The sequence below is a fragment of the Coenobita brevimanus genome, chromosome 84 (genome assembly GCF_032717465.1).
Source record: "Coenobita brevimanus isolate Jiangsu-jjx chromosome 84, ASM3271746v2, whole genome shotgun sequence".
In the NCBI taxonomy this organism is placed as follows: domain Eukaryota; kingdom Metazoa; phylum Arthropoda; class Malacostraca; order Decapoda; family Coenobitidae; genus Coenobita; species Coenobita brevimanus.
In genome coordinates, this window is record NC_137037.1 from 48,001,048 (window position 1) to 48,025,821 (window position 24,774).

A 24,774-nucleotide genomic window follows, 5' to 3' on the forward strand; every position below is an offset into this window, starting at 1 on the left:
CCCATCAATGTAATCCTCTCAATCCCAAAGACATTAAATCCAGGCTAAAAGTAGACGATTTTATTCAACTGATATTACAGGAGTCTTGATTAATCCCCCCAATAAATCCAGAAATATTTACGTCAGCCTCAATCCAACGCCACACGATTTTGCCTGGATGAGAAAAATCCTAGTTGTGAAGGAACTGTGGGGGTATTGAAGGCTTCGTTGCACCTTCCCTTGCGCGATCTATTTTTCCTGTTGCAATAAAATAACATAAAACAGATCGTCAGAAGTGCAGTATCCATTAATGATACCAATACCGGTAATAATAATAATAATAACAATAATAATAATAGTCTATCTATCTATCTACCTATTGCCAGACGCCATAATCCCGTAAGGGGTGGCCATTTGACTTTGAGTTATTTGTTTTACGGGGAGGGGCACTAACCCTCCACCAACCCACTTGTTGACACGTAGGGAGCACGTATGGTTTGGTTATATGGTTACCACCCAGCGTTGTAAATGGTTTCTTGGCTTACAGGAAACCATTTGGCTTGTCACTCAATGTAAAACCACTTGTAAAGGAAAGAAAAGCAATAAGAAGTGACAGGAAAGATGGGAGAAATAGGAAGAGAGGAGGGCAGGCACAGAAAAAGAATGATAAAGGCTAAGGAAGAAGTAGGCAGCACTACATCAAGTGAGTGGATGATGGTCGCCACCACCTACCACAAATAATAATTGTAATAATAATAACAGACTAACTGAAATGTTTACTGTTAAGTCCTATGCAAAGTAGCCCACATTATGCCGCAAAAGGTTTAGAGGACTGCCACACAACTTGCGTGTTACTGGTTCAAACTATGTCTATGTTAAGCAGTATATCAGTTACATACAAAGGACTGTAAGTGAACTATGGAAAATAAATCGCAAAAGGGAAAGGCGATACGAGTTCCCCTGTGCTTTCAAGGTTAGTTCTATTACCGGAGAGGTCACTGCCCTAAGCTTATCATTACTGCTCACAGGTTTTTTCCTCTATTTCTTTTGTATATATTTTTGTTACTACTTTGTATTTTATGGTCCTAGTTAAAGCGATGAAATATAGTCTGATCCTTAACCAATAATGCAGGGAGTAAGGAGTAGGCTATATATACAACAAAAGGAGGTGGTGCTATAATATGTGATGTTTTGAACTAAATATCTGTGTAACCATTGTACTAATGACGTTAATCAAGACAGCTGTTAACATCTTAATCACTACTATGACTTCTCAAGTGAAAAGAAAAAGCTATGCAACAATGACAGCCTAAAGGCACTGTTGCAACATACCTTCCCAACAGTGTTTCGTATCAAGTGTGCAATTTCAATTTGCTTTCTGGTCGTGGGGTATACCTTTGTTTCGTAAATCTGCCGAAAGGAAACATAGGCCGTATCCTCCATGCTCGACCTTCAAGTGGTACCTCCGAGTTGGACTTAATGACCTCAACCTTCACATGTTCATATCTTCAATTATTCGGTATGTTGGTCAAGGTGTGTCTGATAACAAGATAATTTAATCAAACATTGATCGAAAGCGACGTACTTGAATCTTGCATTGTGAATAAGTATGTTCCCAGATAAGCTCAGGCGGACTTTGATAAAACCTAGAGAAGTGTCGACCTCGACAACAGCCGCGTCCTCCAGCCCATTGAGCTGTTTGGCGGGGATTTTCCACTGGCGACCAGCTGGAGCACCCATGACAACTCTTCTAAAAACTACATAACAACAGGTGGTTTTTACTGGAGCTGGCTTTTAATTACGGTGATTGATAAATACCCTACCTGTATAAAAATTAGATTATTCAATATGAGTACAATATTTACATTTTGACTGAATTTCGTTAACCACCATCCCATGCCAGAAAACATTCTGATCGATTAATACTTTGACGTAAGTTAGTATCAAGAGTATGGTAACTAAACTGATGTGCTTCTGGAATACTCGGAATGTGTCACATGGTATTAATATATGATGAGTAATGAAGAGTATATCTGAAAATAATTCCACGGGAAACTCATATTATTGGAACCTTCAGGGAGGTTGCGCGGTGAAGGTGCGCGTCAACCATAGTCCCCCTAGCCCTCATCACCTTCAGAACTGTGCTATCAGACGGTGGTTGGATGTGTTACTGGGTGTCCGACGCAGCTCCCCACAGCTTAACCAACAATCATGAGGATCTACAGAATACTTTATCGGCAGGCCCGTACACTGCTGGAGGAGAGGCTAGATTATTACTCACAATTCAACCCATCTCCTCTTTCAATGCAGCAGTTCACTGACTTTGGTAAGTACAAATGTATTTTTAAAACGAAGAATAATTTACAAATATTTTGGAAGTATTTTGTAAGCTTTTTCCCCCAGAACCGAGATCCAGTAGCGTCTCATTACTGGCCATTATATCCAATGTAACCATCCATAATCCCTTGTATTTAAACGGAGGGTGGATAAAGAATCGGTATTTGAATTGTGTATTAGTATTACCTTTGATATATTAAATATGGGGACTGCACAGCGCTTATTTCCTTGATAATCATTGTGTTCAAGTAACGCCCATTCACTCAGTTATCTGAAGGTTGTCACGTACGCACGATATCCCCATATGTACACCATTATTGTACGCACTGCTATCTGTATTTAACGAATTAACTGTCAGTGGTGCGTACCAGTATGATCGTATCGCCATATTTTGTCGTAATATTTAGCGTAGTGGCCAGTTTTGTTAGAGATTAAAGGGAACGTTCGTTGTAGCGGGGTTACAGCTGTACTCGACCAGCCTTCAAGCCAGTGATGTAATTGAGTACACATGCGTAGTTTGCGTAAATGTATGTTTATTTACTAGTGATCGTGCAGTTATTTGTTAGCCCCATAATTCGAGACCACATTCGGTAAGCAGCAAAATATATCCAGGCTCATTTGTATTCTTATTGGCCTAGTATTTTCCAGAAATTTTCATTCCATTGCGTTTTCTTGTATCTTACAATAATATATTGTTTATTTCAATAACCTGTCCATTTTAAAGATGTATAAGAGGAACGAATGGTAAGTACACTGAACAGAGTAAATCGCCAAGGAAAAAGTGCTTGGTAGGTTTCTTGGCCGACGAGAGTAGGGAAAACAACATGCTCCCTTTCCGCGAATCGTCACATTCCTTCATATACTCTTCCTCGTTTGCTTTATTTTCCGTCGCTTTTTCGGTCTTCCTCTCCTCTTCCTTTAGCTTCCTTTTTTAATTATTATTGTCTGCCTTTCTGAAACCCATGTCAGTGTCATTTTTTTTTTTCCTCCGCGTTTTCGGTCTTCCTCTCTTTCTTCCTTCAGCTTCCTTGGTTTTTATTATTTTTATTAGTCTTTGAAACCCACGTTTAAATCTTTTTTTTTTTCTCTTCTCTCCACGTTTGCTGCCTTCCTCAATATTTCTTCAGCTTTCCTTCTTTTGTTTTGATTGTCTTCGTCCTTCCTAAACCCACGTTCGATGACATTGTTTTTGTCGGGACGCCAGAGAGATCGTTTTTGTCAAGTTACCAAGTGTTTTTTTTTCTTTACAGTTATTATCCTTGACGAGAAAACTAAACTGTATCCACTCTTGTTACCGCTAAACGATTTAATTCACCTTATTAATGGTGTCCTGTCCTGTAGGTGTAAAAAGAAAAATATCAAAATTATTCGATTTGTGGTGAAAGGCTTTGGGTCTAGCTATGAGCGGGTATTTTACTTCCGTATTAGTTTTATGGCGAGGTGAGTTCATTTAATAGCCATATTTCCATTTAGTATTCTGAACCTAGCCTTCACTTTTGTTATCGTTTATTTGGAGGCTGTGTTTATTATCGTATCCAGACATCAGTATCTCGTTCATTTCATTTTTTTTTTTTTTTTATTAATACCATACTATACCTATTTCAGTTGTCAGTGGTTTGTTTTTTCTCGTGGTCATGTACGTATTCAGTAACTTTTTTGTGCATTTTTTTTTTTTCGTAATCCGACTTTAGGCCTATGCTCTGGGTTATTTCCGCATTCTTTTTGTTACTCTGTTGGATTCAGCGTTTTAGCTATTTTAGCCATGGTTTCATTGTAATATCTGTGTAATTTACTATTCTAATGTGTTACTGTTATTAACTGTACAGTTTATCAGGATTCACATTTATTTTTCTTGCACGTCATTAGTGTAAATATACCAGTGTTTAACTTCCGTATATTATGTTTTAACCCTGTTCTCCTTTGGTTTAACAGTTGTCGCTTGCAGCGTTTTATTTTCACTTCGCCCTTTGCTTCGTGTGTATCATTTCCGTCTGTACGTATTTTCGCCATCTTCGAGTGTATCATTTCCTTGTTCAGTTATTTTCGCTGTCAGCTTCGTGTGTGTATATTATTTTACTTCCGCGTTCACCTGTTTCATAATTCCCTTATCTGATCTTTACCAGTGGTACCCATGCCTCAAATCTCTATTACATCTTTCCTTGTTTTGGATCTCAAGTACCGAAGTTGCTGAAAAATGACAAACTACCCAGGTTACATTTTAGCTGATTTTTACTTCACTTCCACATCTGACCAGTTTCCCAATATTAACAACGAGATGGGTAATAGAAATAGCAAAGCAGAAGCAATGAAGTGTGCCCATATTCTTTTGACTCTAACTTGGCCCAGATATTCATCTTTTTACAGCCTATTTCACATACCTCATTGACAGAAAGACAGTACTACAGCTCTACACCCTTTACATACAAATCTTTGTGACAATCGCCGCATTCAAGTATTAATCTGTTGTTAGGGTTCAGTATTCATGCTGGAGAGATGGCAATTGTAGGCCAAGTTAAACTGGACATAAGGGATCATTTCCCGCATCCGTCTGTTAGAATATTTAGGATCCACAAAGGTGAAGAATGTCGCAAAATTAGAAGGAACTGAACAGGACTCATGTACTCTTCGTCTTAATGTGGCCTGTTCTTTTGTTGCTTTTTTTCCCCACGCAACTCTGGCAGAATAAGACTAATAAACTTCAGCTCCCTTCCCGTAACGGTAGCACTTCTCCATGACTAGCATCGTATTCTAATGTCAGTCTATTGCAACAGCTCAGCAATCATCAAGGAGAGGTGGCAGTTTTAGGCCAGATTAAAGTAAAAGGAGTATGGTGATGTTACCCAGAGACCTGCGTCTTGGCTGTCTAGAGGTGGGTGTGGTTAGGCGTTGGTTGGCAGCTTACCTACCGTCGCATTCTGGGGGGAAAGTAGTCGGAGTATTTAACTATTGCTAAACTGGCACTTTCCAGTTTCTTATCGGGATCTCCTAACCTGAAGACAGTGGCCTGATGATAGCAAGAGTAACCTAAAATACGGTACCGGTAGTGATTCAAAATACTGAAGGCTAGTTTTCAGTTTTCAGCAGACGTGCTCTCAGTCGATGTAATGTTCTTTTGCTGAATATAATGAAAAATAATTTGGAGTGCCTCTCAAGACTAATTTAATATTTTTGCATGGACTGCTTATAATTGTTGTGTCTGTCTTGAATGCTAAGTTGTAATAACAGATTAACCCTAGAATATGGTGTTGGTCACAAAGTGCTATGAAAGGATGCAGAGCCGTAATATATATATATATATATATATATATATATATATATATATATATATATATATATATATATATATATATATTCCTGCCCTTCACCTAGCTACGTGAAATAAGCTACAAAAAGACGAAAATCTAGGTAAAGTTAAAGCAAAAAGAGCTTAGTGGTGTACCTTAAAAAACTGGCTAGTTTGGACCTTGGATTCGGCAGAGAAAAAAAGGCTGTAACTGAAAGACAGAACTTCTGCCTATCAGAATTCTTTCATTCTCCGTACTGCATCTCTTTGGAACTCGCTTCCGCCGAGTTGTTTCCCTCCAAACTTCAACCTACAGCTGTTCGAGTCTAACAGTTAAAGATATTTTATGAACAGAGGACACCAGTAGTCGTGTATGGATTTTTTTTTTTTCATTTTTTCTTTCCTCCGTTCTGTTATTTAAAAAAAAAAAAAGTCATGAATTATTAATGTTAGTAATACCTGTAGCGTTATTGTTTCGTTACTGTTGTGGTACATCACCATAGCAACGCGTAAACAGGCAATAGTTTACCACAGGTGTGTGTGTGTGTGTGTGTGTGTGTGTGTGTGTGTGTGAGTAGCCACGGTAGTTTGGTATAGTAGGTCGTGGTAATGAAATACGGATCATAGTCCCGACAGTGATCCAGACGAAATGTTACGAGTTTCATAAAAGCTGTCGTCACTGTTCTTCCCTGAAACACACACACACACATACACACACACACACACACACACACACACACACACACACACATAAATGATTAGTTAACATATGGAGAAGCATCAGCAAGAGGACACTGCAAAAAACTGCTTAAGAAGAGAGGTGATAAAGACGTAAGGAAATTCAGTTTCCCAAACAGAGCAATTGATCAATGGAATGCACTGCCGAATGAAACAGTGTGCCAAAACAATTCACAAATTTAAGGATATGTACGATAAATATGGTTTAAGACACGGGACAGTACGAGCTTGACTCATTCCTGTAAAGATACAATTAGGTAAGAACACACACACACAGATTCGCCCTTGTGTCTATGCGCTGCCAGGCATCTTTGTAAAGCTGAGCACCCATGTTCTGGTAAGCGTCCACACACTCGCTCCCAGACTACGTGTGTGTGTGTGTGTGTGTGTGTGTGTGTGTGTGTGTGTGTGTGTGTGTGTGTGTGTGTGTGTGTGTGTTGGTCCATTGGTCGAGGCACTTTTGCACGTTATCATTTTTAGATACACTTGTGTGCATCATGAGCATATATCTTTACTGAGTTATGTGCGTTTCTTTGTATTTTGTACCATTACTCCGCACGTGTGTGTGTGTGTGTGTGTGTGTGTGTGTGTGTGTGTGTGTGTGTGTGTGTGTGTGATGCTGCAGTGCGTCTTTGTGCGGGAGTTACCTGTTAATTTCTCTCCATACAAGGTAGTGGTTTACTCTTTGGTCTTACGCTCTTTACGTTTTATTCCACCGCACGATTTTATCTTGCTCGGGGGAGTTCTAAGAGAGGGAATAAAATGTCCTTTAGTTTTTATTAAGCGATGTACTACCCTTAGCATCTTTGTTGGTGGTAGCAGTAGTAGTAATAATAGTAGTAGTAGTAGTAATATTAATAATAATAATAATAATAATAATAACAGCCACTTCTCTTAGTAAAGTGTTTTAGTATAACTGATAATAATAATATCCATTTAGCTGCCTGGAAGTGTTTTGTTTAATATATATCCAGATCTGAAAATATATTACTAAATTTGAGGTATTTGGAAGGCAGAAGTGGTATAATTAGTGTCATTTTCACCTGACGTACCCGGACCATTAACAAAATTTGAGTATGAATTAGTGGTTGCATGTACAGTATAAGCTATAGTTATGGGATACGTATGAGTGTCCTTGGTTGCTAGTCGAACCAACCCTCAAATTTGACAATACTCCCATCGTCTTACATAAAGAGGATTACAGGTCTTTCGTCCTTGTAGAACAAATAGTAAGGAGAGAAATGGGGTGTTGCATTCCAGTTATTAGTAGTTAATACCCAACATTGGTAGCTGCACAGAATGAGGGCATGGTATCGATGCTGTCATTAATAGCAAACATTATCATAGCTACACAACTGAGGGCGAGGTACACACACACACACACACACACACACACAGAAACTATATGAAACTATTACTATTATTTACTTTTGTGTGTGTGAAAACTGAATTAAATGAATGTGTTATTGTTCCTATGTTGTAGGACGAGTTAAATAGAGCAATGGGACGAGTAATGGTTAAGCGCAGAACACTGAGAGAGTAATGATTATTTTTATTTATTTGTTTTAGATCGGATGGAAGATGGCACTTTTTTTTTTTTTCTCCTGTGACGCAATCTCCACGCAAGACCTAATTTTGACTCCCACACCCGCCCTCCCGTGCCAAGCCTTCTCGCAATATTCCACCCCAACTTCGTTGAATTTGTCCCTTTGCCGCCACCCACACCCTATTTAGCTGTCTCATGGTCACGTCTACTCGTGTTTTTTTTCCAGTTAAATCCAGTTGAGTGTATTCAGCTGAGAGTGAGTCATAACAGCCTTGGAGTAAATATTGAAACCGCGGACCCATTATTCATCCCTCCCTCCCGCCTTCCTTCCTTCCTTCCTTCCTTCCTTCCTTCCTTCATTCCTTTCTTCATTCCTTTCTTCATTCCTTCCATCTTTCCTTCCTTCCTTCCATCTTTTCTTCCTTCCATCTAGTTAATGAAGCCTGGTGTTGATACTGGTACCATTAACTTTCTTAGTCTCTCTCTCTCTCTCTCTCTCTCTCTCTCTCAATATATTTATATCTATCATTCCTCCAGTCTGTCTCGTCATTCTCCCAATGCTCGGCACGAATATCGAATGCGCAGTTATTGCATAATATATTCTGAGATGCCACTATAAGCCTACTTTGCCTCCCACACAAGCCTTAGCCCCTGTAGTTGGATTAGGGGATTTAGTAGGCCTCTCTTAACCCAGAAATCCCTTTGTTACTTCCGCAAACTATGTCAGTGTTACAGTTCTAAATAAAACCCAAGGGGACATCAGAATCCAAATGTAATACGAATAAACAGGTAAATAATGTTAATAAATCGCTAAGGAAGAGTTTATTAGAAATATTTTACGGCTTTGTCTAATGTGGCAATGTTAAAATGCCAAAAAATAGCATAATGGACATCAGCATCCACGTGTAATGCATATAAATAAATAGAATAATAGTTAAATCGCTAAGGACGATGCTAAAATGGACAAAGAAGGACGTCAGCATCCAAGTGTGATGTATATAAGTAAATAAATAAATAAAACATGATGCTGTGAATTCTTACGGCTTCCTAATTTGTGTCAGTGTTAAGATGCTAAAAATAACACAAGGGGACATCAGGATCCACGTGTAATACAAATAAATAAATAAATAAAGTAGGTAAATCGCTAAGAAAGAGATGTGAACTCTTAAGGCTTCTCGTCTAATCTCTCAACCTTGGAGTTCCTTTGTTATGGATTTTGCCTGCGTCAGTGTTAGGTTGGTGTAAATAGCTTGAGAGAATGTGTGTGTGTGTGTGTGTGTGTGTGTGTGTGTGTGTGTGTGTGTGTGTGTGTGTGTGTGTGTGTGTGTGTTATGCTCAAATAGTTAAGGAAGACGTGCTGTGAAATCCAATGTCTTCCTGTCTAGTCTAAACCTTGGAGTATGGAGTTGGTTTGTTACTGATGCGAACAGTTCTGTTGTAAAGAGTATACAAGCAGTATTAATAGAACATCAAGGTGTTATAGACAAAACAAGTCGCTAAGGAAGAGGTGCTGCGATGTCAGATCAGAAAGCCTTTCGCCAAATCTATTTTTAAAAATCGTCTGAAATTAGCATGAGTTAATGGAGATGCACATCATCGGCCTGAAGAAGTTAATATAGCATCAAAGTAACTGGAGTGAAGATGTCTGTCAGATCGTATTATGTATTAAGAAAGCTTCCAAAAACATCTGATTGAACATTAACGTGCCATATCACCTCATTAGCATACTTACTACACCAGCTTCCATTTCAATCTGTTGTTTATTGTACCATCATCATCATCATCATCTCCCTACCCCTCAGTATCCAAACACACGTCTAAAAAAACCAGTTCAGTGCTTCCCCTTCCTTCAGCGTGAGGACAAGGGTTGGCAGGACGTAAGGGTAGGGCGGTGGGTGCCAGGTGATGGTGCCAAGCAGGTGACCGCGATCCTAGTGCCAAGGGGATGAGAAGGTGAACTGGGAGGGTGTGTGTGGGTAGAGGTGGGGTGGGATAGGGATGGTTGAAAGGGGTTGTTTGGATGTGTGAGAAGGGAAGAGGGGTGTGTGTATGGGGGGTTGTGTGTGTGTATGGTGTGTGTGTGTGTGTGTATGGGGTGTGTGTGTGTGGGGGGGGGAAGGGATGTTATCTAGACGAGAGAAGAGAGAGGGGAGTATAGGGGAGGGGAATGGGGAAAGGGTGGTGGAAGATGTTGATGTCTGGATGTGTGTGTTGGCATGGGGAGGGGAAGTTGTATGTGAGTGGGAGTTGGCCTCTCGGATGTGTGTGTGTGGACGGGGGGAGGGGAGACTACGAGGAAGTGCCTGTTAATATGAGAAAAATATTTGTATGTTAGTATGAGTGTAAAGGGGCGAGAATGATCACTTTTAGCCGAATAAAACCAGCTGCATGAACTGACAGAATTCTGGGGTTTTCCCGACCGTTGGAGGGTTCATGGCGGCAGTATTAACCCTTTGTCCGATTACCTTCTTGGTGTATTACCGTTGTCAGAGTAGACAGAATTGCAATGCTTTATCCATCCTTCAGTGTTCGAGAAATCTGTGCTAGAGCTGAACAAAATCGTCTGGATAGCAAGAATGAAATACAGAACTGGTCAGCGAATTGAATGGATTCAATTAGTGGAACCTGCAACAGATAATTGGACATGAGTGTGAGTACGTGTGAATGGAATGTACGGTAAATTTGGCGTTTAATTACGGTACCTGTCATTAACTTCATACCTCAGTCATAGTACCGAAGTTTATTCAGTTTAACTTGGCAATTATTTTAGTAATTTTTGGAGCCATTGCCCCCAGCTCGGTATCAGAATAACACAATACATAGGTTCTGCATCCTTTTCATAGCACTTCTACTTGACTAGCATCATATTTTAGCGTTAATCTGTATATAATTCAGCATTCAAGATGGAGATTATAATTTGACTCATAGTTACGGTGGGGAGACCATACTTTTGCTTTTTTTTTTTTTTTTCAACGCTTATTAGCGCCAGTCCTTTATTTCTTCACCAGTTCGCTTCAAATTTGGTAGCTACATGTGTTGTCTGCGAAAATACAGCAGGGTTTTGTGGGGTAATTGGAGAACCCATAAATGCATGAAATGTTTACGTGATATGCAGGTTTTCGTATTGTAAGAAGATGTGAGAATCCTAGAGATATGGTTTATTTTGAATTAATTGGTGTTCGTAGAGACCATCCCACATTATCCTAGAAATGCATTTTGTTTTTACATTTAACATAATACCGTAGCCATTACAGTATAATGAAGATGATTCAGTAGCGGCAAATTAGGCACTTGTTTAACACCTGAATATAAGTGTGTATCTTATGCTTACCTGATGCAGTTTCACCTATTTACCTTGACCGAATTCCTGTCGTAGTGTTTTTAAGTTCTGATGTTTGTAAATCTGCCCGAGCTCATCTGCTAGGCTATATTAATGACGAGACTGATGCCTGTATATATTTCTTAATTTTACTGTCCATATTTACCTCGTTGAAGCGCGCGCGCGTGTGCGTGTGTGTGTGTGTGTGTGTGTGTGTGTGTGTGTGTGTGTGTGTGTGTGTGTGTGTCCTCCTGACTATGCTTTTTACTCTGCCTTGGCCCAGATTTTCTTGCTTTTTTAGATTATATCACGTAGATTAAAAAAAAAAAAAAAAAAAAAAGATACTACGGCTGTACATCCATTCCATAAGTTCATCGTAACAGGCATCATATTCTAGTGCTAATATACTTCCACATCTAAAGCATTCATGATAGAGGGATGGCAATTTTAGGCCAGGTTATTGTAAACAGAGTACGGTATGGTGAAACAGTAAATAAAGGCTACATATAAACTCTTATATTCGAAAGTGAAGGTTTTGTGGTATTCGTTTAGTTCGGAATGTCTCAAAAATTGAATATTGAAGCCGTCATTGGAGTGAAGGAGTTTGTGGATTTTTTCCCTGCTGAAGAGAATCGTCTGGCAGGAGTAGGAATTAAAAAAAGTTAATGGAGGCCGACAACTTCACTACCATGTCTTTTCTAAGCCGAATAAGTCTGACTACCCATCTGTCTTAATGTCTATGTATTTACGTGTATGGGTATCTGTGTATCTTTGTCTGTCCACCTACCTCTCCACATATCTACCTTCCTACTTACCTATCTGTGCATTCATCATCTAGGCCATTTTTGCCCATCCTGAATTACTGTTATTTACTCCAGACACTTAAGACGAGTGATCAGTAGCCATCCCGTGTGCATTACTGTCAGGATTACACTCCAGCCACCTCTTGTATGTAATTCCTTGTGAACGCATCTAAAAGGGGCATGGTAACTCAGCGGAAAAACAGGCGTCAATTTTGTTATATTTATGCTAACCCGTAAACAGACGTCAATTTTGTTATATTTGTGCTAATCAGTATAGTAAATAACTTCCTTGGTTACACACACACACACACACACACACACACACACACACACACACAATTGACTTTTTAGCTTAGTCAAGTAAAGGTAACACAACATCGAGTGAATGGATGGTGTGCGCCCCCACCTTTCACTGGTATTGGACTATAAAAGACGTCATCGGACTGAAAGTTTTTCTTTTTTCCTTTTTTCTTTTTCTTTTTTTGTGTTTGGTCATACCCAAGCTAAGTATTTTCGTCTGGCGATAACAGGAACGTCAACTACTGTAGTGAGATTGCTGAACTTATCGTCTGGTTTCATTCAGTCCTCAGTTCTCAGACGCTTCCTTGTATTGGGCAACACGGAAGTCTGTTGTGTGTAAATTTAAATGTTGTTAGACTGTACGTCCCTTTTGCTTTTCCTGAAAGTTATTCGTTTGTTAAATAAGTAGAATACTAAGTATGTTTAATATTTAGCCGGCTTAGAATGACACCCATAACCAATCTTTATCATGCACAAAGGAAAGCATCCCAAGATTAACAAATTAAAGGGGAACTTTTAGAGGTGCCCTTGGCGGGAGGGTGCCGTACTTGTATCATGTTTCCGTTGTGCTTGTTAAATAGTACATGTAATTTTTAATGGGCTTTGAATAACACCAGGTGCAAAATTTTATTAAGCATAAGTAAAACAGTGAAAGCTAATCCCAGTCCTAACGGAACTAGAGGTGCCCTTGGCTGGAGATGACGCGTAGGCAAGAGATTGGTGGAGGTAGGGGGTTGGGGTCGGAGAAGCGCCTCATGATTGGCTGGCAGGGTGGGCGTCGAGATAGGGGCTGAGTGCCTGTGCCTTCCTTTGCTTTTGTTTTGGCCGTGTGGATGAAATGTCCTGGGGATGGGGGGTGGGACGCGTCACATGCAGCACCAGCTTTATCTGGCTCGAGCTCCTGACTCAAACTGTTGTAAACTGGGAGTATTTTTGTGTGTGTTGGGGGGGGGGGCATGTGGGTGAAATGTCGAAGTCCAGCAGACGTCACGTGATTTTTTATTCGTCAGGTTCCTGTGGCCGATGAGTAAACGGGTGAAAACTGGTGCTAGCTGGACCATTTTCTCACCCCTGAAATGTCGAAGTTAAAACTACACCAGAGAAAGCCTCAACAGACTTGGCATGCATTATCATCTTTATCGGTCTCCCAAACACACACACACACATGATTTGTTTTGGCATTGGCTGAAACTGATTACTTGTCACAATCATGAGATAATGGTGATTAATGTTCCTGCTGTCTCTTATGGGGTGCTTTCTCGTGCGGTTAGCAAGCTCACTAACACCTCTGCCTTACAGAGAGGATTGAGCAAATTGTAATAGTGGTAGAATAGTAACTAGTAGTAGTAGTTTTTGTAGTTGTTGTTGTAGTAGTAACATTACCGGTAGTTGGTTGTTTTTAGGTGCACGAGCTTATCTAAGGGCGACCTTGTCCAATTATTGTTCACTAACCTTTCAGGACGAGAGGTGATTCTTTTCGATATTAAGCAACGCACCATATTACGGCCCTGATGTTCCCGCATCTGTCGAGTACGTCACACACACACACACACACACACACACACACACACACACACACACATTTAGTCCCACGTGCCGACTATTTTCTTTTTCTGTATCCCGTGCTTACTTCCTACCTGTTGTTTGTGTTGTTTTTTGGCACGTGAGCGTTCCAAGACCTCGAGTTAATCTTAGCCTACCTTTGTCCAAATTTTTCTTTTTTCCTTATTAAGCTTCTCGAGGATATTTATTTTGATCCTTTCCTCGATTTCTGGTCTTCGTGATAGCGCTGTGACTTAAAGGGATTGTGGTAGGCTAGTTGTGGGTGGTTATGGTTGTGGCTGTGGGTGGCGGTAGTTGTGGCTGTGGGTGGGTGGTGGTAGTTGTGGTTGTGGGTGGTGGTGGTTGTATTTGTAGATGGTGGTAGTTGTGTTTGGATGATGGTAGATATGTTTGTGGATGGTGGTAGTTGTTGTGGATGGTGACAGGTTTGGTTGTGGATGGTGGCAGTTGTGGTTGTGGAGGAGGGATAAATATTAGAGAATGTTGGCTCTCACAAACCCAAACATCTGCACTTCAAGTATTCGGAAGCATTTATCTTTATACACGACCTTCTCTCCTACGAAATTTATTCTGCCGACGATCAAGCTAAAAACAGGGTGTCTGGTCCTTGCCATGAGTTCCTCCATAAATCTCATGCAACCTTGTCACTTTCATAACGATGTATAGTGCGATGAGAGAGAGAGAGAGAGAGAGAGAGAGAGAGAGAGAGAGAGAGAGGATGTGTTGAAGAGGATGTGGACCATTTTGTGTGTGTGTGTGTGTGTGTGTGTGTGTGTGTGTGTGGTCACGTAGACACCCACGTGGTTCAGCGTCACCTGGCAGTCTGATGGTCGTTTCTATCCCCCCCACCACGGTCACCCTACATTACTCGTCTCCCCTCTTCCCCCTTCCCCCTCCCTCACATTCCACCTCCCTTTACCCACGGCCATCTCCCTCCAAGGTTCCTCTTTCCTCCCTCCTCCCTTCCCAGAGTTTCTCTCACCTTATTATTACTCATCCCGGTTTTTCCTATCCCCCGCTTTCTTCTCCCACTCCTCCTCCTGCCCCTCCTTTCCCTCCTCCCCCTCTTTTCCTTCACATTCCCCCTTCCTTTTCCCCTCTCCCCCACTGCTCCTTCCATGGCTTCTTCCATCTCACTCATTCCCCCTCCCTTCCTTCACCCTCCCTCCCCGCTCTCTCTTCCCATTAACATTTCCCTCATTCCCTCGTGTTCTGCCTCTCCCCTTCCTCACTCATCACCTTCATTGTCCTCTCAGCTTCCCCTCCCACCACCTCCACCTCCCCTCTACCCCCTTTCCTGCTCTCTCCATCCCCTACTCCCCTTCCCTCTTCCCCTCCCGTGTCTATTTCTACCACTTCTCCCCAGATGTTTTAAATGCTGCTTTCTATGTTTGGGTGCTTGCCACCGCCGTCGCTCTTAAGTGTTTTTGACCTGAGAGAGAGAGAGAGAGGGAGAGAGAAAGAGAGAGAGAGAGAGAGTCGAATAGGCCTAAAATAAGCATGTGCCTCTTTAGCACGGAAAGCTACCAAACCTTCCCTTTCACTTTCGTTCTCTCCCTTCCTCCCTCTCCCTCTTTATTTATCTATCCATCTATCTGTGTCTGACTGTCTGTCTATCTGTCCATCTATATCTGTATGTTTAAATATCCACTAGTATATCCCTTACGGGATTATGGCGTCTGGCAATAGACAGATATTATTCAAAGGTTCTTACAAAGACAGAGAGAGAGAGAGAATGAAGGAGACTGAATAAAAAAAAAAAGTACCATTCAGCCCTGGTAAATAAGGTCACGCCTGTCACAGTGGGTCCTTTTGTTGCCAACCCAATTTTGTGTTTTTTTTTAAAGTGATACCATTCCTTTCACAGTGATGACGCACATTTCACTTTCATCACACTATCACAGACGATCATATTTAGGTAAAGGAAGGACCCGTCAATGGCATTGGTGTTAAAGGAATGCTATGTCCAACACCCTGAGTTTGTATTGTCACTCCTCTGTACAAATTCGTGATGTTAATAGCAAGGGTAAAATCATAAGTGTATTCGAAGGTGAGGAGAATCGTCTGGGGATTGCAAGAATAAAGACTTGATCGTAGAGAGAGGGGTTAGTCGCAGGAGAGGTGGTTAAATCCCTACTCAAGTTCTTTCACTTCAACTTGGCCCAGATACTCGTCCATTTGCAACTTATTTCACGTAGCTCGATCCCGGAAAAATACGACCTCTACACCTATTCCTTGACACCTCCTCGTGACTAGCATTATATCGTAGTGTTCGTACAACATTCAGCAGGGAGAGAGAGCAGTTCTAGGGTGTGAAAAATATAGGTGTACTCTTGTGGAATTTGTTGTGGATCATGTGAGTGTTTGGTTTGTACCCAGGTTAAGGAGGGAGTGATAAGGGTCGTAGTGTCACCTTTAATAAGACTCCTTTCATTCTATCTTAAGCCAGATTTTCGTCCTTTTGCAGTTTATTTTACGTAGGTCAGTGGCAGAAGAAGACAGTGCTACAGCTTTACATCCTTTCCATGGCGCTTCCTCGTGACTGGCACAATATTTTGGTGTTAATCTATTGTTACAGTTTAGGGATTCTGATGGAGAGATGGCTATTTTAGGCAAAGTTAAGGTAAAAAGAGAATAGTTAGCCAGTGGTGGAAACGCTTGTCACTGCTTGCAAAATATAAACGCACACACCCACAAATAGCACAAGCATAAGCAGTATATATATAGCATGTACGCTCACACGTTTATAGTACGCACACCGATATATTTAGCTTGCACACACATATAGAACGTACACTACAGATATAACATACGCACGTGAATATAACACGTACACACCTATACTGTTGATTTAAAACGCACGTACACGCTTACATATACTGTTGATTTATATAGCATGTACTGTACACTCCTGTGCTGTTTATGTAGATAGCACTGCTCACTTTGTTATAGCACGTACTGTACACTGTAATAATAGCACCGAGACGAGGGAGTGGTCGTGCAAGTGAATAATATATATCTATTGAGGTGCCCACAGTGATAAAGGTGACATATAACTGTTTTGACTTGGATGTAGCACGAAGGCCTGTTATACGGTACTACACACACACACACACACACACACACACACACACACACACACACACACACACACACACACACACACACACACACACACACACACACACTGTAGGACTTTAGGTACAAAGTAAATCATTGTTATTGTGCTCTCAGGGTTCATCTGGAGGTGGACCCAGTAGACTGCAGGCTGAGGTTGCCCTTCTCATAAAGTGCATTTGCTTTTCGTGGGATTGGGGAGAGTTGAGGGATACTGTACTGCTTTACGTTAACTTGGCCCAGATTTTCGTCCTTACTGAAGTTTATTTCACGTAGCTCAGTGGCATTACAAGACAACACTGTGGCTCTATATCCTTTCCACAGCACTTCTTCGTGACTAACATCAAAATAGTGTTTATCTGTTGTTAAAACTCGGCATTCAAGGTAATGGGATGGCAATTTTAACCCAACTTGAAGTAAATAGGGCATATTATCGCGTGTATCTGCCACCACGTGAAGGCGTCCATCCACATGCAGACTAAAAATATCATGTAAGACAATACTTGGTTCACTAACACCCGTCAGTCATTCAGAGCCGTATTCCAAGTGACTTTGGGGACTTCGTAACTCCTTTTCCTGTGCGATTTATTATCTGCACTAGCTAATTGAAAAAAAAAAATCAAATCAAATGGCGGTAGACACAACACATCGAATTAAGAGGTAAACTTCAATATATCGGTTTCTATTACCTGAGGCTCATTTGACATACCAGTGGGTATATCATTGCAAGTCGATAGCGTTATGTCGGTCAGTCTGGGAGCTGCTGGACTCTTAATAGAAAACAATTACCGTATCTGGGTGTAATTATGGGTGAATGTGGTGATTTGTTGTGGATGGTTGTATTGTGGGGGTGGATGGTGGTAGTTGTGGTGGTGGGTGGTGGTAGTTGTGGGTTGTGGTGGCAGCTGTGGTTGTGGGTGGTGGTGGCAGCTGTGGTTGTGGTAGTTGTTGTGGGTAGTGGTAGTTGTGGTTGGGGGTTGTGGTACCTGTGGCTGTGGGTGCTAGTACTTGCGACTGTGAATGGTGAGTAATGGGGGAATCATGCTGAATAAATCCTACAAAAAGACATTTTAAAACACAAATACTGTATACCGGTATCCGAATCTCATTAATTTTTAAACACTCTTATCAGATTCTTCCTGACGTTTCTTACTTTTAACTATAGCCTAATTCTGAACTCTCAAATTTTAATACTCTGGTCGAGAGAGAGAGAGAGAGAGAGAGAGAGAGAGAGAGAGAGAGAGAGAGAGAGAGAGAGATTATAGTATGAATTATTTTTGGCTGTAATTAAAGGATATCGATGACCTCTCTCTCTCTCTCTCTCTGTTTACCCTTGATGGGTTCCCACCTTCCTTGCGCGCGCGCGCTTCTGGCTAGGACACCTGGCTTTGGGTTCAAATGTTTGAGAGAGGGGGGGGGGAGGGATTAACGTAGGAAGTACGGAAATAGAAGGCAGGACGAAATGGGAAGTGACAGAAGCAAGGAAAACTGAAAAGGTAGGAGGGAAAGATAGGAAAGAAGGAAGAGGAAGGGGGGAAAAGGCGAAAAATGGGCAGATGAAGACGAGAAGGAGAGGGGAGGAAAGAAATAGGAATGGCAATACAATGGGAGAGAAGAGAAACAGGAAGGAGCAAATGAAGACGAGCAGGGGAGGGGAGGAAAGAAAAAGGGAAGGCAAAGTAATGGAAGAGAAGAGAAACAGGAAGGAGTGGAGAGATGTGGGAAGGGAAGAAACACTGGAGGGAATAAGGCAGGAAGTAACAAGACTGTACTAAAACAATACTCGTATCACTAAATTCAAGGGATAGAGATATTTTTACCTGTATTCTAGCGACATTGGCATTTTTTTTCCTAGCGATTTTAGCATATTTCCAGCGATTTTAGCAACTTTAGCATTCGGTAATTTCCAGCCCCTGTCAATACTAGCGACTACAGTATTTTTTTTTTTTTTAATAAACGATTTAGGTACTTCAGCAATCTTGCCACTCCTTCCATAATTTCTTTTGACCCCGTCCTTATTTTCGTTGTCTTCTCGGTATTTTAGCAATAATTAGAGTGATTAATAAATATTCGAAAGATTTAAAATTATTCCTAGCGGCTCCACCTACCTTTTTGTTCTCGATGTTTCAGTAAATTCGAGTTATTAGTGTGTTGAAAAGATGTGAAATTGTTTCCAGCTACTTCATCTACATTTTGGTTATCTTCACCAGAAGTTGGCAATAATTCAGAACGATTTATGAGGTATGTCAACACCGAGGCACTCTTGATTCGTGCCAAGTCTTGTTCAGGGCCACCCTTACCATAACATAAACAGCAACACAACCTTCTACAAACACAACACAGCACTACTTTAAACTACAATGCACAACACTACAATACAGCACTATATTAAACTACACTACAACACAGCGCCACACTACTTTGTACTGCGGCAATACAACGCTCTGCCCGACATACGACACCGCACACACCGCACCTGACCACAACTCAGCATTCAGACCAACACTACACAACATACTGTGTGGAGATAGCAAAGAGTGCTAGAATGATTAAAAAAAAAAAAATGGGCTGCAGGGTTTCATATGCTCATGTGTTGTACGTTTTATTTTGTCTTTTTTTAAATTTATTATTATTATTGTTATTTTTTGCTCCCATCAGAAGCTTAACGGCCCAGGACTGAGCAATTGAATCCTGACAGAAAGGCTAGTGAACTCCCACTCATCCCTGAGTGGCAATAAAAACAATAAACCCCAGCTACCTTCATATGTTAACCCATTCTTGCCACGTCCGACTGGAATGCCTTAAACCAGCGGATCACGTGGCTTCATTTTGTTATATGGACTACTCATTGTAGTAAAGTGTTCGTTGGTTACAGGAAACCATTTGACTTGTCATTCAGTATAGAGTTACCTGTAGGCATCATTACATTGAGTGGATGGTCGATGCCTCTTCCACTTACGCCCACACCTACCATGTTGCTCGTTATATATACATTTTAAATAAGGGCATATTTAGTAAAAATAAACGAGAATATTAATGCGATATCCCACATTGAAGTTCTCATGCCGATTAGATCACTTTTATACCGACAGGGTGCATAAATAACACCTTAAGTGCTGTATGGTATGGTATATCACTTTTCATAGCTGCCGACAGGCTGCATGAATATACAGTACACGTAATGAGCTATGGTAGATTATTATTTGTTTTTAATCCACACATTTTACGTAACGATCTCTAATAATCTGCTGGACCATGAAATCTCAGAACTGCTACTACTACTACATCTACCACTACTACTACTACTACTACTAGTCATGTGGTAGAAAGAATAGAATGCGAAATAACGTTGGTCTTAATGGCTTAAAATTCACTTGTATTTTTATTCATATCTTCAATTCGAGCGTTTCCTTAAATAAATGTAAGTTCACTCTTCAAAAAATATTGTCAGACAGGTGTTCCGTGGTTCCATAATTCTCTCTCTCTCTCCTGTACATTAATTTCTCGTTACATGTCAGGGATGGGGAGAGAGAGAGAGAATACTTCCCCACCCCTCCAGAATTAATACCCCCTCATTTAACACCTCCCCATCATATAAGTACTCCAGTAACCTTCACACTGCACAAATAGCATATCTCATTAAGGTAAGTGAGATGCTTGGCGTGGTGCTCTCTCTACCCATCTTGTACCAGGGGTCATTATGCAAGGAGATGGGGTCGTGTGACGGTACGATATTTTTAAGTGGCTTTTGTGTGGTTTCGTAACACCTCTTCCCTAGTGGCTTATCCATTGGTATTATTGATGCACCTTTCGGGGGTCTTTATGCAAAGGGATGGGGTCATGTGTGAGGGAGGGGGTATTTTTACGTGGCTGCCTGTAATTACGTAACACCTCTTCCCTACCGGTTTATTTCTGGGCATTACACCCAATTATTCTCTTGTGTGTCACTGATGCAGACTCATTATATATGGAACTAAATCGATATAATTAACATACAAGAACGTTATCGTGAAATCTATGGTAAGGTAATCACCTGTACAACTCGTGTTTTTGTTGTGGTTGTGTTTGGTTGTGGTGGTTGTCGTAATGAATGAGTGCCTGTTAGGTCGTTGTGGTTGTGGTGGTGGTGTGTGTGTGTGTGAATTTGATGGTGAATGGAAGTTTGTGGTTGTCGTGGTGGTGTATATGTGCGATTTTGATGGTGAATGGTTTGTGGTGGCTGTGGTTGTGGAATTGAATGTGTGGGTGAATGTGTTTGGTTGTGACTGTGGTGAATGTGTGTTTGTGACGGTGAATGCAAGTGTGGTGTACGGTATATAATAGAAGAGTGAAAAGTGTGGTGTTCTGGTGTAATGTGGTGTTGTGTTAGGTTGTGATTTGTGGCTATGTAATATAAATATGATGTTTATAGTGGTGATAAATGAAAGTGCGATGTTATGGTGTTGGGACTGTAGTGTGTTCATGATTATTCCAACCTTCGTCTCGTCGGGCATGTGGAGCATCTCAAACTCCTCCCGCCTCCCTTCCTTCCTCTTTTACTGCATTTGTCTGGTTAAGAACGTTCCCAGGCCAGTGATAACAGCCTCTTATCAGCTGTTTATATGTAGGGTTATCACACACACACACACATACACACACACACACACACACACGGGGGGGGGGGAGCTGCTTCATACTGGTTTCAAGCACGACCCTAAATTTTCAGTCGATATTCTCTGAAACTGGGTTGCGGGAGAGGAGAGTGGGGAGGGGAGAAGGAGCCGCCTCATGTGGGGAGGGGAGAAAGAGCCGCCTCATGTGGGGAGGGGAGAAGGAGCCGCCTCATTCTGGTTCGCCACGTAACTTAGTCGATATGCACTCCCTGTGACTCGACTGACAGAGAGAGAGAGAGAGAGGGGGGGAAGGAGCAGCCTCATTTTGGTTCACCACACGTGTCACGTAGCCTAACTCCGTCGATATTCTCTCCCAGTAACTCGATAGAGAGAAAGAGAGAGAGAGAGAGAGAGAGAGAGAGAGAGAGAGAGAGAGAGAGAAACTGGAGCGGGGAGGGAGTAGGATAAATTTAGACAAAATTTTATAATGTTTACAATTATTATGGTTGTATTTGAGGCACATTGGAGGCTTTGTATCGCATGTTCCTAAGCGGCTTGTTTTGTATCATTACACCTTAACATTCTCTCACGGTAGATAGGTAGTTACACACACATACATACAGATAAATTGCGGACTGAGGTAGTCATCGGTAGCGTCGGTAGTAACAGCAGCAAAGCCAAACCTGCCACACTTTGGACTGTGGACTTTGAACCTTTATCTTATCACCACAAAAAATAACAAAGACGTTAAAAGCATCACAATACCACCATATATTTTACCACGTGAAAAAGAAAAAAAAAAGTTTCAACAGTGTATTCAGGAACACAAAATACACCTATGCCAAGACCCTGACATCGACAGTGCTAAGAAAAAAATCACAATTACCATTAGTACCATTGATTTTACTACCATTTAAATACATCTTCCATTAGTACCAGTGGTCTTACTACCATTACTGCTGCGTATCTGCTAGGTACCTCCACTACCTTACACCACCACTGCGTATGCGTGTGTGTGTGTGTGTGTGTGTGTGCGCAGCCTATTTGTCCTTGTGTGTGACTTGCAATAAGTCCTTGCAAGCATTACTGACTAAGAAGCTGTGTGTGTGTGTGTGTGTGTGTGTGAGAGAGAGAGAGAGAGAGAGAGAGAGAGAGAGAGAGAGAGAGAGAGAGAGAGAGAGAGAGACAGACAGACAGACAGAGAGGAATGGTCCATAAGTGAACGATAATAAGGAAGCGAATGTCGAAACACACACACACACACACACACACACACACACACACGAGAGTATGGGGGAGGAAGGGAGACATGAGTAGAGCGAGGGTAGAGTTGGGTAGGATAGTAACACTCGGTAGAAAAGGGCATGATAAGTTTAGGTCTGGCAGGCTCTGAGTTTGGTAATGTTAAGTTTGGCAGGGTGGGGTAAAGGTGGTGAGCTAGGGTTGGGTATGGTGGGAAAACTGACAGGGTAGAGCAGAGGATGATAACAGGGTAGGGGGCTGGCAGGACAGGGTGTAGGGAGTACAGTAAGAGACAACGGTTGAATGGCTAAAGGTGATGGGGCCGAGTGCATGACGTAGTGGCACAAGTAAATCGATTGGCAAGACGCATGACAGGATGGGTAGGGTGACTGGTTGGTATAAGGTTGACTGGGTGATAGAATGCATGACACGGAAATCGCGTGACGTAGGGTGCATGGTACGGAAGGTAGGGTGTCACAACTTCAATAACAGGGAAGGGAAGGTCACAGGGTACATGACAGGAATGTAGGGGGTCGTAGGGTGCATGACAGGGAAGGTAGAGAGTAAAGTTACATGGGATAGGGTGCATGATGGAAGAGTAGGGTGACGTGGTAGGACACAGGTGTGTGGCAACAGGCGGTTTCTTACCAAGCAGGGTTTTTCTCCTCTCTCTCTCTCTCTCTCTCTCTCTCTCTCTCTCTCAGCATTTTTTTTTCACCTTTTTCTTCCTACTCTGTGTGTGTACAGTATGTGTCGGGGGGAAGGGCAGATAATATCGACTGTAGAGTTAGGGCTATGTGGCGAGCCAGTAAGAGGCCTCTCTCTCTCTCTCTCTCTCTCAAATATACACGCGTACCAAACGTTTAAATGTAATTATGTGTGTACCCAGTACTTATATGCACAGATTTGAGTATCGCTCATTTATATTCGTGTTAATATATTTTTACGTTATACATTTACACCTTTAATTTAGTAATAACTCTGAAGCGCGTTATTATTATTCCTTTTTTTTACGCTTTGAATTCTGGGTAGGGTACATGACGTAGAAAAGATGGCCGCTGTGACGTAAATTTTCCAGGTGTTCGTAAAGGTTAAATACTGGAGGGAAGTAAGATAATGGTGGTGGTGGTGATGGTGATAATTCCCGGTATTATTATTTATTGTTATTATTATCATCGTCATCTATCTATTGCCAGACGCTTAATCCCATAAGGGGTGGCCACAAACAAATCGCCTCCATGTCGCCCTGTCCCCCGCCATATCACTGCCCTGCTCCCAGTTCACACACCCCTCTCTCATATGCCCCTCCACTCCATCCCTCCATCTCATCCTTAGCCCTCCCTCTCCCCCCCCTCTACCTCACTCTCACACTCTTCATCAGTCTTTCACTTTCCAGCCTGTCCATATGGCCAAACCACTTCATTGTATTTCTCCTAACGCTTTCTGTCACATCTGTATCCACACCACAACGCTCCTTCACGTCCTCATTTGTCAGTCTCTCTCTCCATATGACTCCATATATTTATTATTATTATTATTATTGCGAGGTGAAGGGGGAGAAACTTATTATTGATATGGTTAATTGTGTTGGACAGGGAGGAAGGGAAGTTGGGGAGAGAGAGAGAGAGAGAGAGAGAATGTCATTGAATCGACTGGTGTGTACAGTTAAGTTTGCGGTGTCTGTTGTTTATACGCTACAGGTATTGCATTGTTCGGGATTTGAAATGTATTTTGTGGATAGCTGTTGTTACAGAGTGAATAAGCCTCTGTCTGGTTTGTCCTCCGTCTCTCTCTCTCTCTCACACACACACACACACACACACACACACACACACACACCTGATTGAAGAGGCTAAATTATTCATCCCTACTTCCTCCATCCCTCCACACTCATTATTTTACTCCTTCATTTTCCTCATTTTATTATTTGTCATGCATATTTTCCTAAGCCTAAG

The 24,774-nt window shown here is 41.6% G+C and overlaps 1 protein-coding gene across 2 annotated transcripts in view; it reads left to right on the plus strand.

The window, feature by feature from the left end:
* Positions 1-2,115: 2,115 nt before the first annotated feature.
* Pdk (pyruvate dehydrogenase kinase) overlaps positions 2,116-24,774 on the plus strand; it is a 44,385-nt gene continuing 21,726 nt past the window's right edge. The window contains exon 1 of one of the 2 annotated variants that reach the window (XM_080280271.1): positions 2,116-2,305. In XM_080280271.1, coding sequence (XP_080136397.1) covers positions 2,191-2,305 — 115 coding nt within the window. In that variant the 5' untranslated portion in view covers positions 2,116-2,190. The remainder of the gene's footprint in view (positions 2,306-24,774) is intronic. The other variant, XM_080280272.1, reaches the window with a different exon arrangement.